Here is a 16,740-nt window from a genome sequence, read left to right as displayed (position 1 = left end):
ATTTAGGTCAGTGAATAAATAGGAGCTAGTAAAAGTGAAATGACTATACATTGCCAATCTATTCACTTTCTATATTATCAATCTAGCCATCTATTGATTTATTAAACAATCTATTTAGGTTAGTGATTTAGGCTCACCACTAAAATGATTTAAAGATCCAGCTCTGGTAATTTTGAAATGGATCTTTAGATTAATTATCAATATATCCATCTATCAATCTAACAATCAATTCATCTTTCAATCTAACTATCAATTCTTCTATCAATCTATCAAAAAATCTATTTAGGTTAGTGAATCAATAGGGGCTGGTAATAGTGATATGGACCTTCAGACTGTTAAAGAGATAGCAAATGATTTCAACATGCAGCCACTGCCTCTGCCACCATTGAGAACTGAGGTAAAATAGCAGGACATCAAGTAGATAGATGCAAGTAAGAAGATACTAAGATGTCATGTACATAACTAGCAAGACATCAAGTAGATAGATAGCAGTCACTGCCTCTACCAAATAGAAAGTTTGCAAGACATCAATTAGATAAACAGCAAGACCTCAAGTAAATTGATAGCAAGACATCAAGAAGATAGTTAGGAAATTATTTCAATATTCAGCCACGGCCCCTACCACCATTGAAAGATAGATAGAAAGACACCAAGTAGGTAGATAGCAGGACATTAAGTAGGTAGATAGCATGACATCAAGTAAATAGATAGCAAATAAATTTAATATTAAACCACTGCCTTTACCTCATAAAGATAGCAAACATCAATTAGATAGTTAGGAAGACATCAAATAGATAAAATATTAAGCAAATGATTTCAATATTCAGCTACTATTTCTAATAGAAGAATTAGAGGACATACATAATTATGGATATATTTATCATAACAAACTATCACAAAGCAATGTTTTTTTCTTAGGGTGGAAGTTTATCAAAGCCAGAGGAAAGGTTGGAGGTTTGTCTACAGCCATTAGAACCAAGATATCAACACCATAGACTGATAAATTACAAGTAAGACATCTAATTATATATCTTTCTAGCTATCTAGCAATTATACAGCCATTAGAACCAAGATATTAGCATCATAGGCAGATAAATCACAAGTCTTTTAAGGTTGGTAGTACCTTTCCCTAAAATAGTTGTAAACCATATAATACCTAGAGATATGAAAAACTTCACTTAAAGAAGAACCACATCAGTTCAGCAGTTACTGAGATTCTTTGCTACACTAATCAGTACAAACAGACAGACACATAGACATCCTGCTACTCATACCATAGGTATATAACTATCTATCTATTTAGTTGGATGTATGTAAGAGATGGGGACCTACTAGAGGCCGGAGATGGTAGTTTTGATGCTAACAGTGGCCTACAGGATATAAATATCTATCTATTTAGTAGGATGTATGAAAGAGATGGGGAGCTACTATAGGCTGGAGATGGTAGTTTTGATGCTAACAGTGGCCTACAGGATATAAATATCTATCTATTTAGTAGAATGTATGAAAGAGATGGGGACCTACTAGAGGCTGGAGATGGTAGTTTTGATGCTAACAGTGGGATATAACTATCTATCTATTAAGTAGGATGTATGTAAGAGATGGTGACCTACTAGAGGCCGGAGATGGTAGTTTTGATGCTAACAGTGGCCTACAGGATATAACTATCTATCTATTTAGTAGGATGTATGAAAGAGATGGGGACCTACTAGAGGATGGAGATGGTAGTTTTGATGCTAATAGTGGGATATAACTATTTATCTATTTAGTAGGATGTATGAAAGAGATGGGGACCTACTAGAGGCTGGAGATGGTAGTTTTGATGCTAATAGTGGGATATAACTATTTATCTATTTAGTAGGATGTATGAAAGCGATGGGGACCCACTAGAGGCTGGAGATGGTAGTTTTGATGCTAATAGTGGGATATAACTATTTATCTATTTAGTAGGATGTATGAAAGAGATGGGGACCTACTAGAGGCTGGAGATGGTAGTTTTGATGCTAATAGTGGGATATAACTATTTATCTATTCACTAGGATGTATGTATGAGATGGGGACCTACTAGAGGCCGGAGATGGTAGTTTTGATGGTAATAGTGGGATATAACTATTAATCTATTTAGTAGGATGTATGAAAGAGATGGGGACCTACTAGAGGCTGGAAATGGTAGTTTTGATGCTAAGATAGAGATATAACTATTTATCTATTTAGTAGGATGTATGAAAGAGATGGGGACCTACTAGAGGCTGGAGATGGTAGTTTTGATGCTAATAGTGGGATATAACTATTTATCTATTTAGTAGGATGTATGAAAGAGATGGGGACCTACTAGAGGCTGGAGATGGTAGTTTTGATGCTAATAGTGGGATATAACTATTTATCTATTTAGTAGGATGTATGAAAGAGATGGGGACCTACTAGAGGCTGGAGATGGTAGTTTTGATGCTAACAGTGGCCTACATAGGGATATAACTATCTATCTATTCAGTAGGATGTATGAAAGAGATGGGGACCTACTAGAGGCTGGAGATGGTAGATTTGATGCTAAGATAGAGATATAACTATCTATCTATTTAGTAGGATGTATGAAAGAGATGGGGACCTACTAGAAGCTGGAGATGGTAGTTTTTATGCCAACAATGGCCTTCATAGGGATATAACTATCTATCTATTTAGTAGGATGTATGAAAGAGATGGGGACCTACTAGAGGCCGGAGATGGTAGTTTTGATGCTAACAGTGGCCTACAGGAAATTATACTTCAATTAAAAATTTAAATAATAAGATGTCCAGATTTAAAATATAACAATTCTTTTAAAATCTAATTGTTTAGAATCTTTTTTTTTTTTAAAGTAAACTTAGTTATTTTGCTTGTCAAATTAGAGGTTTATTTCAGTTCAATAAAAGATAAAATATATAAAGATGTCATGAAAATAAGCCATCCTTTTGAAACAAAACTTTTACATCTTTTCAACAATGATGTGGTCTGATTGTTTTTACACTGAGTTAATATTGGTCCAAGTAAAGGAATTTATCCGCTAGAATTTCCATATTTATTCTGTGTCCATTGCTCTAATCATTTATCAGGGACTAACATCCTAACTATTACAGAAACCAACCCTTTAAATGCATGACCTTTATCTGGAAGTGTAAGGTAATGACTAATGCCGGTTTTAGTCCAAGACATTACCCATACTATTACTTCTAATGTCACACATCTACAAATTGAAGTATATGTTTTATGATTACAGTATTCTCAGTTGGTGATAGACCCGCTTACAGGGGACATAATTCCCTTCTCAATGCTGCATGGGGACCATTTACCCCCGGGAGATTTTGTCCAGGAAAGAAATGGTCATTTTAATTTTAGACTCAGTCCGTAACATTATGGGTTCAATGTGATTTTGGGTACATAATGGGTAATTTTGTGGGGCCATTTAATTTACTGGATGGATGTTTTTTATCTATTGCCTTTTTCTACATTTAATTAGTTTTTATTATTCAATTTACTATGCTTTCTATTTTACTTTACTTTACTTATTTTCTATATTTACCTTAAAAATAAAAATAAAAATGACCATTATTTGAATCAGGGAGGTCCTGGGCTGTTGGGGAGTGATATGTCTGGTCTGACCACCCCTATGTCAGGGGAGGTACCTCCTGGCCCCTTCAATATCATGCAGGACTGTAGGTAAGATTATCTATCTATCCATCTATCTATGTATCTATCTATCTATCTGACCACCCCTATGTCAGGGGAGGTGCCCCCTGGTCCTTTTAATATCATGCAGGACTGCAGGTGAGATTATCCATCTATCTATGTATCTATCTATCTATCTGACCACCCCTATGTCATGGAGGTGCCCCCTGGTCCCTTTAATATCATGCAGGACTGCAGGTGAGATTATCCATCTATCTATGTATCTATCTATCTATCTGACCACCCCTATGTCATGGAGGTGCCCCCTGGTCCCTTTAATATCATGCAGGACTGCAGGTGAGATTATCTATCTATCTATGAATCTAAATATCTTTCTATCTAGATCTGAGCTACCCCCTACATGTATGATGGTCCAAGAGCCAATACTGGGCCCTGAACCGGTTAATTCTTTATCTATTCATCTATGTGTATATCTATCTATCCATCTATGAATCTATCTATCTATCTATCTAGGTCTGAGCTACCCCCCAACATTTATGATAAACCAAGAGCTAATACTGGGCCCAGAACCAGTTTATTTAGTATCTATCCAACTATCTATCTATTTAGATCTGAGCTACCCCCCGCATGTATGATGGACCAAGAGCTAATACTGGGCCAAGAACCAGTTTATTTTATATCAATATATCCATCTATCTATCTATTTATCCGTCCATCTATCTGTCTAGATCTGAGCTAACCCCAACATGTATGATGGACCAAGAGCTAATACTGGGCCCAGAACCGGTTTATGTGAAAGAAAGTGCTACAGGGAGGCTAAAGACTGTTTATCCAAGGTATATATTTATTCATATATGCAGTATATAAATCTAAATGGATTTATTATTACTTGGATGTTACAACAGATTTTCTGTTATTTAAGAAAGTGAAACACGTAGCTAGCTAAAATGACGATCCTCCCTCTCCCCTCCTACCTATAAATTATATCCGTGTTAACAAACTATATTGACGACAGTTTTTCCCTTGTCATAATATCCATGATTATTCTACATCCATTTGTATGTATCTCTAATATCTGTAATAGACATATAAATAGACATTAGTTTTGTAACTCAATTTGTCCATCCATTAGTTGGTTGCGCTTCGCTACTTATGGATGTTGACATCCTTGTTTTTTTAGGTTTGATCCGTTGCAACAAATCCACCAGCAGCCAAGCCTTGACCGTATGCAGGCGCTTGACCGTCTACAGCACAACAGCCGCCTGCAGCAACAGCAGCGCAGTGCAGAGTTGGCACTGCGGGGAGCAGACTTTCCACAGCGGGGCGCTGAATTTGTGCACCGGGCAGCGGAGTTTGGCCAGCGGAGTGTAGATCCGCCCCAGAGGGGCATGGTAAATGCTCAGAACAGGTCTATGGCCCCGCAGGGTTATGGTGGGGTTGGAGTAAAGGATGATTTTATGCTGTATACGACCCAACAACCACATACATTTATCTCAAACCCAAGGTATTTATAATTTTATATATTTATATTGTATGTATCTATAATCTCAACAGCTACAACTACAACTATCTATCTATCTAGGTATACATCAGCTGGTACACAACAGGCTGTGGAACTTTCAACAGCTACAACCACAACTATCTATATATCTATCTAGGTATACATCAGCTAGGACACAATAGGCTGTGGAACTTTCAACAGCTACAACCACAACTATCTATTTATCTAGGTATACATCAGCTGGTACACAACAGGCTGTGGAACTTTCAACAGCTACAACCACAACTATCTATATATCTATCTAGGTATACATCAGCTAGGACACAATAGGCTGTGGAACTTTCAACAGCTACAACCACAACTATCTATCTATCTAGGTATACATCAGCTGGTACACAACAGGCTGTGGAACTATCAACAGCTACAACCACAACTATCTATCTATCTAGGTATATATCAGCTGGTACACAACAGGCTGTGGAACTATCAACAGCTACAACCACAACTATCTATTTATCTAGGTATACATCAGCTGGTACACAGCAGGCTGTTGAACTATCAACAGCTACAACAACAACTATCTATCTAGGTATACATCAGCTGGTACACAACAGGCTGTGGAACTATCAACAGCTCCAACCACAACTATCTATCTATCTAGGTATATATCAGCTGGTACACAACAGGCTGTGAAACTATCAACAGCTACAACCACAACTATCTATTTATCTAGGTATACATCAGCTGGTACACAACAGGCTGTGGAACTATCAACAGCTACAACCACAACTATCTATCTATCTAGGTATACATCAGCTGGTACACAACAGGCTGTGGAACTATCAACAGCTACAACAACAACCTATACAAGTAGTTTGAAATCTAATTATGACAAGTCTTCCAGAAATAAGGAGGGGAGGAGTAGGTAAGTAAACTTTTGTTCATTTATCTAACTAATCTATCTATCTGTCTATCTAACTAATACTTTCTATCATTCCTTCTATCTAATGATACATGTATTCTATCTATCTATCTAGAAATGAAAGTAATAGCTACCATAAGTCTCTACCCAGCACCTCTGTAAGCAGTAGTAAGAAACAACTATCTATCTATCTATCTAACTATCTCTGTCTATCTAGAAATGAAAGTAATAGCTACCATGAGTCTCTACCCAGCACCTCTCTAAGCAGCAGTAAGAAACAACTATCTATCTAACTATCTCTATCTATCTAGAAATGAAAGTAATAGCTACCATGAGTCTCTACCCAGCACCTCTCTAAGCAGCAGTAAGAAACAACTATCTATCTAACTATCTCTATCTACCTAGAAATGAAAGTAATAGCTACCATGAGTCTCTACCCAGCACCTCTGTAAGCAGTAGTAAGAAACAACTATCTATCTATCTATCTAACTATCTCTGTCTATCTAGAAATGAAAGTAATAGCTACCATGAGTCTCTACCCAGCACCTCTCTAAGCAGTAGTAAGAAACAACTATCTATCTAACTATATCTATATATCTAGAAATGAGAGTAATAGCTACCATGAGTCTTTACCCAGCACCTCTCTAAGCAGCAGTAAGAAACTACTATATCTATCTATCTAACTATCTCTATCTATCTAGAAATGAAAGTAATAGCTACCATGAGTCTCTACCCAGCACCTCTCTAAACAGTAGTAAGAAACAACTATCTATCTATAACTATCTCTATCTATCTAGAAATGAAAGTAATAGCTACCATGAGTCTCTACCCAGCACCTCTCTAAACAGTAGTAAGAAACAACTATCTATCTAACTATCTCTATCTATCTAGAAATGAAAGTAATAGCTACCATGAGTCTCTACCCAGCACCTCTCTAAGCAGTAGTAAGAAACAACTATCTATCTATCTAACTATATCTATCTATCTAGAAATGAAAGTAATAGCTACCATAAGTCTCTACCCAGCACCTCTGTAAGCAGTAGTAAGAAACAACTATCTATCTATCTATCTAACTATCTCTGTCTATCTAGAAATGAAAGTAATAGCTACCATGAGTCTCTACCCAGCACCTCTCTAAGCAGCAGTAAGAAACAACTATCTATCTAACTATCTCTATCTATCTAGAAATGAAAGTAATAGCTACCATGAGTCTCTACCCAGCACCTCTCTAAGCAGCAGTAAGAAACAACTATCTATCTAACTATCTCTATCTACCTAGAAATGAAAGTAATAGCTACCATGAGTCTCTACCCAGCACCTCTGTAAGCAGTAGTAAGAAACAACTATCTATCTATCTATCTAACTATCTCTGTCTATCTAGAAATGAAAGTAATAGCTACCATGAGTCTCTACCCAGCACCTCTCTAAGCAGTAGTAAGAAACAACTATCTATCTAACTATATCTATATATCTAGAAATGAGAGTAATAGCTACCATGAGTCTTTACCCAGCACCTCTCTAAGCAGCAGTAAGAAACTACTATATCTATCTATCTAACTATCTCTATCTATCTAGAAATGAAAGTAATAGCTACCATGAGTCTCTACCCAGCACCTCTCTAAACAGTAGTAAGAAACAACTATCTATCTATAACTATCTCTATCTATCTAGAAATGAAAGTAATAGCTACCATGAGTCTCTACCCAGCACCTCTCTAAGCAGTAGTAAGAAACAACTATCTATCTATCTAACTATATCTATCTATCTAGAAATGAAAGTAATAGCTACCATGAGTCTCTACCCAGCACCTCTCTAAGCAGTAGTAAGAAACAACTATCTATCTATCTAACTATCTATATCTATCTAGAAATGAAAGTATTAGCTACCATGAGTCTCTACCCAGCACCTCTCTAAGCAGTAGTAAGAAACAACTATCTATCTATCTATCTAACTATCTATATATATCTAGAAATGAAAGTAATAGCTACCATGAGTCTCTATCCAGCACCTCTCTAAGCAGTAGTAAGAAACAACTATCTATCTATCTGTCTATCTAACTATCTCTATATATCTAGAAATGAAAGTAATAGCTACCATGAGTCTCTACCCAGCACCTCTCTAAGTAGTAGTAAGAAACAACTCTATATCTATCTATCTATATCAATCTATCTAACTATCTCTATATACTAGAAATGAAAGTAATAGCTACCATGAGTCTCTACCCAGCACCTCTCTAAGCAGCAGTAAGATACAACTCTATATCTATCTAACTATCTCTATTTATCTAGAAATTAAAGTAATAGCTATCATGAGTCTCTACCAAGCACCTCTCTAAGCAGTAGTAAGAAACAACTATCTATCTAACTATCTCTATCTATCTAGAAATGAAAGTAATAGCTACCATGAGTCTCTTCCTAGCACCTCTCTAAGCAGTAGTAAGAAACAACTATCTACCTAACTATCTCTATCTATCTAGAAATGAAAGTAATAGCTATCATGAGTCTCTACCTAGCACCTCTCTAAGCAGTAGTAAGAAACAACTATCTATCTAACTATCTCTATCTATCTAGAAATGAAAGTAATAGCTACCATGAGTCTCTTCCTAGCACCTCTCTAAGCAGTAGTAAGAAACAACTATCTACCTAACTATCTCTATCTATCTAGAAATGAAAGTAATAGCTATCATGAGTCTCTACCTAGCACCTCTCTAAGCAGTAGTAAGAAACAACTATCTACCTAACTATCTCTATATATCTAGAAATGAAAGTAATAGCTACCATGAGTCTCTTCCTAGCACCTCTCTAAGCAGTAGTAAGAAACAACTATCTACCTAACTATCTCTATCTATCTAGAAATGAAAGTAATAGCTACCATGAGTCTCTTCCTAGCACCTCTCTAAGGAGCAGTAAGAAACAACTATCTATCTAACTATCTCTATCTATCTAGAAATGAAAGTAATAGCTACCATGAGTCTTTACCCAGCACCTCTCTAAGCAGCAGTAAGAAACAACTATCTATCTAACTATCTCTATCTATCTAGAAATGAAAGTAATAGCTACCATGAGTCTCTACCCAGCACCTCTCTAAGCAGTAGTAAGAAACAACTATCTATCTAACTATATCTATATATCTAGAAATGAAAGTAATAGTTACCATGAGTCTCTACCCAGCACCTCTCTAAGAAGTAGTAAGAAACAACTCTATAACTATCTATCTAACTATCTCTATATATCTAGAAATGAAAGTAATAGTTACCATGAGTCTCTACCCAGCACCTCTCTAAGAAGTAGTAAGAAACAACTATCTATCTATCTATCTAACTATATCTATATATCTAGAAATGAAAGTAATAGCTACCATGAGTCTCTACCCAGCACCTCTCTAAGCAGTAGTAAGATACAACTATCTATCTATCTATCTAACTATCTAACTATCTCTATATATCTAGAAATGAAAGTAATAGCTATCATAAGTCTCTTCCAGGCACCTCTCTATACAGTAGTAAGATACAACTATCTATCTATCTATCTAACTATCTCTATATATCTAGAAATGAAAGTAATAGCTACCATGAGTCTCTACCCAGCACCTCTCTAAGCAGTAGTAAGAAACAACTATCTATCTATCTATCTAACTATCTCTATATATCTAGAAATGAAAGTAATAGCTACCATGAGTCTCTACCCAGCACCTCTCTAAGCAGCAGTAAGAAACAGAAATCCCCCAAAGATTCATCAACCAAAATGTACAAATCAAGGAAAGATACTTTGAATAATAGCCAAGCTAATTAACAAGGATGACAACATCCATAAATAATTAAGTGTTAAGTCATCTATAATACAAAGAAGAACGATGTCTGTCTGTCCGTCTGTCCGTCTGTCTGTCTGTCTGTCTGTCTGTCCGTCCCTTAAGATCTCGGTAACCACTGAACCGATCGGATTCTACTCTTCAGGGTATATACCTATTGGTCCTGTGGTGGTTTTAAGCTATTTTCTTGGGGGGTGGGACACCCCCAACCCCCAAAAAACAAAAAAATCCCCCCCCCCATTTTTTTTTTTTTTTTTTTTTGCTTAAGATATCCTTGGTCCTTTAACGAATTTTGCCTTAATTTCTTTTATCACCTCTTGGGGCAAAGCCCCTAGAGGCTAGGGGCGAAGCCGCTAGTAAATATATAATTGACATCCAGTTGTTAATGGGTCACAATGGGATATATAAAATTAAAAATAAATATGATTTCTCTATGGATATTTTTGTCCCACATAGCATTACAAGCAAATGAAGGAAGTTATAGATTATCTTTCATACAAAAATATTTAAGATTTGGCAAACGAATAGTCATGTTATGCTAATGAAAATGACTGATAAATTTCATTTATCTTTAATATTGGCTGAGAAATTGTAAAGTATTTGTGTTGTACAGAGCTAACAGTGGTGGTAGTGGTAAACAAGGACAACAACAACCTTATGACTGTTGTAGCGGAGCTCAAAAACAACAACAGCTTCTAGCAGGTAAACAAGGACAACAACAATCTTATGACTGTTGTAGCGGAGCTCAGAAACAACAACAACTTCTAGCAGGTAAACAAGGACAACAACAACCTTATGATTGTTGTAGCGGAGCTCAGAAACAACAACAACTTCTAGCAGGTAAACAAGGACAACTACAACCTTATGATTGTTGTAGCAGAGCTCATAATCAACAACAACTTCTAGCATGTAAACAAGGACAACAACAACAACCTTATAACTGTTGTAGCGGAGCTCAGAAACAACAACAGCTTCTAGCAGGTAAACAAGGGCAACAACAACCTTATGATTGTTGTAGCGGAGCTCAGAAACAACAACTTCTAGCAGGTAAACAAGGACAACAACAACCTTATGACTGTTGTAGCGGAGCTCAGAAACAACAACAACAACTTCTAGCAGGTAAACAAGGACAACAACAACAACCTTATGATTGTTGTAGCGGAGCTCAGAAACAACAACAACAGCTTCTAGCAGGTAAACAAGGGCAACAACAACCTTATGACTGTTGTAGCGGAGCTCAGAAACAACAACAACAACTTCTAGCAGGTAAACAAGGACAACAACAACAACTTCTAGCAGGTATAATAGTTCAAATTAAAGTTTCAATAGATGGCAGCTAGGTAATTATTTCTTTATACACAAACTGTCATGTAGTTTTGTCAAAATTGTATCATTTTTTAAAATTTGCAGCTTTAATGAGAGGGCATAATTTTTTCTGCAAAAACAGGGGTCATTGCGAAATGGGCACGTAGTTGTGTGTAATACAATTACATATAGATATGCTGTTTGCACCTTCTTATTATTTAATTATTTCAGGTGGTGGGGAAGGAGCCAAGCCAAAGACGACAATTCATCATGACAATAATAGTTCAGATATTCAGGTAACAATTATGCTCGGCATTTCAAGTAGCTTTGCGCATTTTCATATAAAAGTAACAGCATGTCTTTATGTCTATCTGTCTGAGTGTCCCTAAGGATCTTGCTTAGCCCAGAACCGATATGTTTCTCCCTTACAGTGAAGCTTCTCATAGATTAAGGGAAGAAATATATTTATTTTGGGGAGGGTGCCATAACTCTCACAAGAGAATTTTACCATGGAAGAAATTCTATCCAATAACAAATTTTGTTGTTACTTTTTCATTTCAAAATTTCCCCATAAATAAATTTCTCATATGTTTTAGGTTATAATGCATAAGGGATCTTCCAAGACCAAATCAAGAAAAGAAAGTGGAAAAGCGAAAGGAAAATGCGACACCCTACGGCCAGGTAATGCTTTTTGCAATTATACTGAATTACATTTTAATATTCTTTTTTTTCTATTGTAAGTGTATTACAGTTTATTGTTGTTTTCCTAATTAATTTCTTATATAGGAATGGGAGGACACACTATCACAAGCAGCGAAGCAGCCAAACAAAGCAGTTATGAATTTAGGAGTAAAACTATGGACTCCAGGCATACTAAGGTAAGGGATAAGCATACTGTAATTTATATAAAAAAACGCAACCTTTTAAGATAACACAATTGAATGGAAAGGTAGATGGACAGTTAAACTATTAACAAATCAATTAATATGTAGTAAAACTATGGACTCGAGACATACCAAGGTAAGGGATATGCATACTGTAATGCATCTTTAAAATCACGCAACCTTATCAAACGGGAAATAAGTTTGTGATAGGTAGATAGATTAAGATAACAAAGTAGTTATAAATATAGGAGTAAAACTGTGGACTCCAGGCATAGTAAGGTAAGGGATAAGCAAACTGTAATGTATTTTAAAAAACACGCAACCTCTTAAGAGAATAAAATTCAATGAAAAGTAGATAGACAGTTAAACTATTAAGAAATCAAGTAATAAGTAGAAAAACTATGGACTCCAGACAAAGTAAGGTAAAAGATACATATACTGAAATGCATCTTTAAAATCACGATACCTTATCAAATGGGAAATAAGTTTGTGATAGGTAGATAGATTAAGAAAACTAAAGTAGTTATGAATATAGGAGTAAAACTATTAACTCTAGACATATAAGGTAAGGGATACTTATCTTGTAATGTGCTTTTAAAATCACGCAACCTTAAAAGTATAGGGGATGTAATTGTACACAGCTGAACTAATAATACGGTAATTGTGAAATATCTAAAGAAGTAAGGAGACCGATTGAGTTCTCCACATTAGTGAAGCTTCAAACAGATCCTGGGAATCTTATTTATGTCTATTTAATTTTCTAGCTAAAGCCTGGGGATGTTTTTACACCGGGACCTGTATGAAGCTTTCCTAATATGGAGAACTCAATCAGATAATTTAGCAAGATTTTAAAGGACAAACCTAAAAACCTTATTACTTTGTGTAATAGAATAAAAAGATAAAGTTAGATTTCTCAAAGATATTTTTCAATGAACATTTGTGTGTAGTTTAAATTTGCATAATTGTTTTATCTTCTTTTTTTTGAATAAAGATTTAGATTTTTCTTTTTGTTTGAGAAAATTTTTTTACGATTTGAATTTGAAAAAGAGAAATGATTTTTCAATCATTGATAGACATCCACCCAAGGGTGTGGGAAAGGGGCATTTACCCACCTCAAACTTTGAAACCCCTCATTTTACACTCATCAAATTTTTATAAATACATTAAAATACCCCCTAAAACCTTTAAAACTCATCATTCCACCTTTTAAAATAAAAAGCTTGGACGCCCCTCTTGGAAATGTTAGTTTTATTTTACTGCACCACATGGGATCTCAAGGAATAAGACAATTATTTATCATTGATATATGTACAATGTACATGCAACCCCAAAGATGTTAAACATAATTACCCCTTTTGTATATTAAAATTGTTGGCTTAAAAGTTTGGACACGAGTATTTGAACTAAACAATCAAGATTTGATAAAAAGTACCCACAGGTTTTCTGCCACTGAATGAGATTACATGGTCAAAAACAAATTGACTACAATCAAAACTTGCAGTTTAATCCTTCCTTGAATCAGATAAAATTATACTTTTTTAGGATGGAAAAGGAAAGACTAGATCTTTGAAGAAGCGTGGCTCACTGAAATCCATGTATGATGATCAAGCTGGAAATATTAGCGCTATTAATGAGTATGCTTGGAAAGATTTGAGGTATAAATATATGGATAGATAGTGAAATAGGTGGAAAAATAGATAAAGGCGCAATAGATAACAAATTCAGAGCTAGTTTAATGATATATAGCTAGATACATAAATAGGTTTTTAATAAAGCAAGAAATATTAGCGCTATTAATGAGTATGCTTGGAAAGATTTGAGGTAAAAAAGGATTAATAGATGGTTAAATAAAAAAATTAACAAGTTAAAAGATGTTTAATTAGGATGTTAGATAATTTGATTGATATATAGTAGAAAGGTAGTTAACTATAAATCAAGCTAAATAAATTGGTGCTATTATTAAAAAGCCTATACATATATTATTTTTTTTTATTTAAATAGATTATAGGTTTATTTTTGATATTTGATTACAATTCCTTAGTTTTTAAGATAGGATATAATTATTATTATTAGAATTTTATTTTTGGATCTGACTTCTTTGTTTTAGGCATCCACTATCCCGCTCAACTGAAACAATACTCTTTGACAAGGTAATATTTGAGTATTTATTAGTAGTAGCTATACTTTTCAATACATAAAAGTAATTTGATGTCAGTCTGTCTGTCCATTTCTCCGACTTCAAGTAATTGACCTATTACACTGGTACCCAAAGTGATCTTGATCGTTGGCTCAAAACTTTAGTACTTTAGTATAATTGTATAGATTATTTCCACACAAGTGAAGTCGAATCTTTTTAAGCAATGATATGAACCTATATTTAACCCTATCCACGGGGTGTAGACTTTCAATTGGGTCTTAGAATATCAGCCAATGACAACGGGAATATAAACAAAACCAAGTAGCTACAAAATATAAGAAAGTAATTTGTTAGCAATGAGGTCCCCCTCCCCTTAGTTCAGATAGTTGTCTGGGTTATACATCTATACTTAGACATTTATTATTTTGCTGTAGGATGACAAGAATTCCGAGCCCATAGTGCCCAACAGAAAGAGTGGAACACCTGACGTTTGGCTCCCCAGAAGTATCAAAGCATAACATTAAACAGATGTTTCTCATCCCCATGCATTAAGGTCCCACAGAATTTGGTGATTTTGAAACTTAAAAACCTGACCGTATCACTAAAACAACAGTTAATTCCAGGATGTATTTTAAAAGATTTAGGTCTGGTTTTTAAATTTCATTGATACCAAAATCAGTGGTACCCAACCACCCATGAGAACATCATATTTAAAACCATAGAAATAATGAAAATAAAATAAGTAACAAATAGTATTTAAATATAAAAACTACAGTATTACCATTTATATAAGAACAATAAATTATAATTTTGAGTTTAAAAATTCTGAATTAAAGCCAAAGATTTTATAGAGCTTTGTTTGAAAATTTAAAAGAACTGTAAATAAAATTTTAAAATGCATATCTTTAAAAAAACTTTCTAGATGAAATTTATTAATGTTCTATCTGCTTATTACAGTGTTAACTTTATGTTAAAAAATCAAAAATGTAAAAGATGTATATAATATAATTAAAATTACTGCTCAATTTAAATTTGTTACCTAATTATCTATATGTAAATAGTTATTTTATTATTTCAAACCTAGTTTTTTTATTTAAAATGTGAACAAAAAATCTTCATAATCATAAAAAATGTGCCAAATTTTTTTGATTTCTTAAGATGATTACCTGAAATAAAATTACAAAATGAAAAATAATAGGTTTGTCTAAGCTGTTGTAGGTGGTTTCCCTTATAGTGCCAATTGACTTTATAACCACCCCCTCCCCCCCCCCCATCTCTTATTGAAATTAAATAAAAATTAAAAAGGGTTGATTTTTAAATGGCACCTTAGTTTATATTAGATAAAGGGTATCTCCACATGTTTGTTTGTATGTTTGTTTAGCCCAGGGTCTTCTCATCCTCCATCATCGTTAACATCTGTTGCCAGATTTAAAAATCTGGCTGCTTCCAGCGGTCGGGTCCAGAGGTCTCTGGGTGTTAGATTTGTCCCGTTGTTGGGACAATTGAACAGGTGACGAGTTGTGTGGGAATTTGCGTTGCAGTTGGGACAGACATCTTGAATATTAGGGTTAATTCTGGCCTTGTAACTATTCAGAAAATTGCTGTAGCCAGAGCGGAGCTGGGACAATGTGGCTCTGGTGGCTCTGGGGAGACGTTTTTCAGATGCATGTATTTGAGGGGGGGTTGACATTAACACCTTGTTGGGCTCCATGGCATTTAGGGCCTCCTTGACACTTTTGGTGTGTATCTGTTTCAGTTTAGAATCTCCACATGATTAGGGCCCTCAACACTGGAGTCAGGCATAACAAAATATTATGTTCTTTTCCTGACCCTAAAGAAAACTGTCTTCCCCCCCCCCCTCTTTTATTCATTTTTTTTTTTAAAAAGGGGGTTAAAGTATTGCAACATTTTCATTTTGTGATTCTATCTTGAGTAAATTGTTAAGAAATCATAGTTTGTGTGATAAAAGAATGAAATATTAATAGTTCTGTTTAAAGATTTTTCAAAATTAATAATTAAAAATTACCAAAACAATAAATGCAATTAAAGAAGCTCATGGGTAAAACTTTGTTATTTACAATTCGAATTTTTTACTGCTTTGTATGAGTGAGTTAAAAAGTGATTCCAAAGTTATTTTTACAATACATATATTCGGGGTTTTTAAGGAGTTTCAAAAACAAAAATAGTTATATGAAAGGGAGGGGGTAAAATCAAATGTATTTATTAGAATATTTTTATAAGGTGGGAAGGTATCCCCTTTACCCTCCTCCCTTAACTTTAATTTGGAACAAAAAGTATTTCAGAGGCAATTGTTAATATCGCTGTTAGCATGAGATTGTAAAACTGACTTTTGAACGGCTTGAATTACATAATGTTTGTGTGTGTATGTGTAAGATTGTGTACATATTATGCGACCCTTTGCTCATTATAAATATAAATAATATATTAATACATAATATAATTATTATAATTCTAAAATATTTGTTAAGTTTTTCGTATGAAATATATATTATACATCATT

At 34.6% G+C, this 16,740-nt stretch overlaps 1 protein-coding gene across 1 annotated transcript in view; it reads left to right on the top strand.

The window, feature by feature from the left end:
- The window catches only part of LOC145324079 (uncharacterized), a 26,960-nt gene extending 10,220 nt beyond the window's left edge, over positions 1–16,740 (top strand). The window contains exons 9-25 of the mRNA XM_080166705.1: positions 287–397; positions 919–1,010; positions 2,393–2,464; positions 3,253–3,347; positions 3,597–3,693; positions 4,392–4,499; positions 4,844–5,167; positions 5,970–6,089; positions 9,637–9,843; positions 10,507–10,655; positions 11,076–11,087; positions 11,430–11,494; positions 11,795–11,879; positions 11,985–12,076; positions 13,625–13,737; positions 14,190–14,232; positions 14,654–16,740. Coding sequence (XP_080022831.1) covers positions 287–397; positions 919–1,010; positions 2,393–2,464; positions 3,253–3,347; positions 3,597–3,693; positions 4,392–4,499; positions 4,844–5,167; positions 5,970–6,089; positions 9,637–9,843; positions 10,507–10,655; positions 11,076–11,087; positions 11,430–11,494; positions 11,795–11,879; positions 11,985–12,076; positions 13,625–13,737; positions 14,190–14,232; positions 14,654–14,737 — 1,869 coding nt within the window. The 3' untranslated portion in view covers positions 14,738–16,740. The remainder of the gene's footprint in view (positions 1–286; positions 398–918; positions 1,011–2,392; positions 2,465–3,252; positions 3,348–3,596; positions 3,694–4,391; positions 4,500–4,843; positions 5,168–5,969; positions 6,090–9,636; positions 9,844–10,506; positions 10,656–11,075; positions 11,088–11,429; positions 11,495–11,794; positions 11,880–11,984; positions 12,077–13,624; positions 13,738–14,189; positions 14,233–14,653) is intronic.

Source organism: Acartia tonsa, chromosome 7 (genome assembly GCF_053477335.1).
Source record: "Acartia tonsa isolate MP-2025a chromosome 7, ASM5347733v1, whole genome shotgun sequence".
In the NCBI taxonomy this organism is placed as follows: Eukaryota; Metazoa; Arthropoda; class Copepoda; order Calanoida; family Acartiidae; genus Acartia; species Acartia tonsa.
Note: the sequence above shows the minus strand (reverse complement) of the source record. Positions and strands in the feature narration are given on the sequence as shown.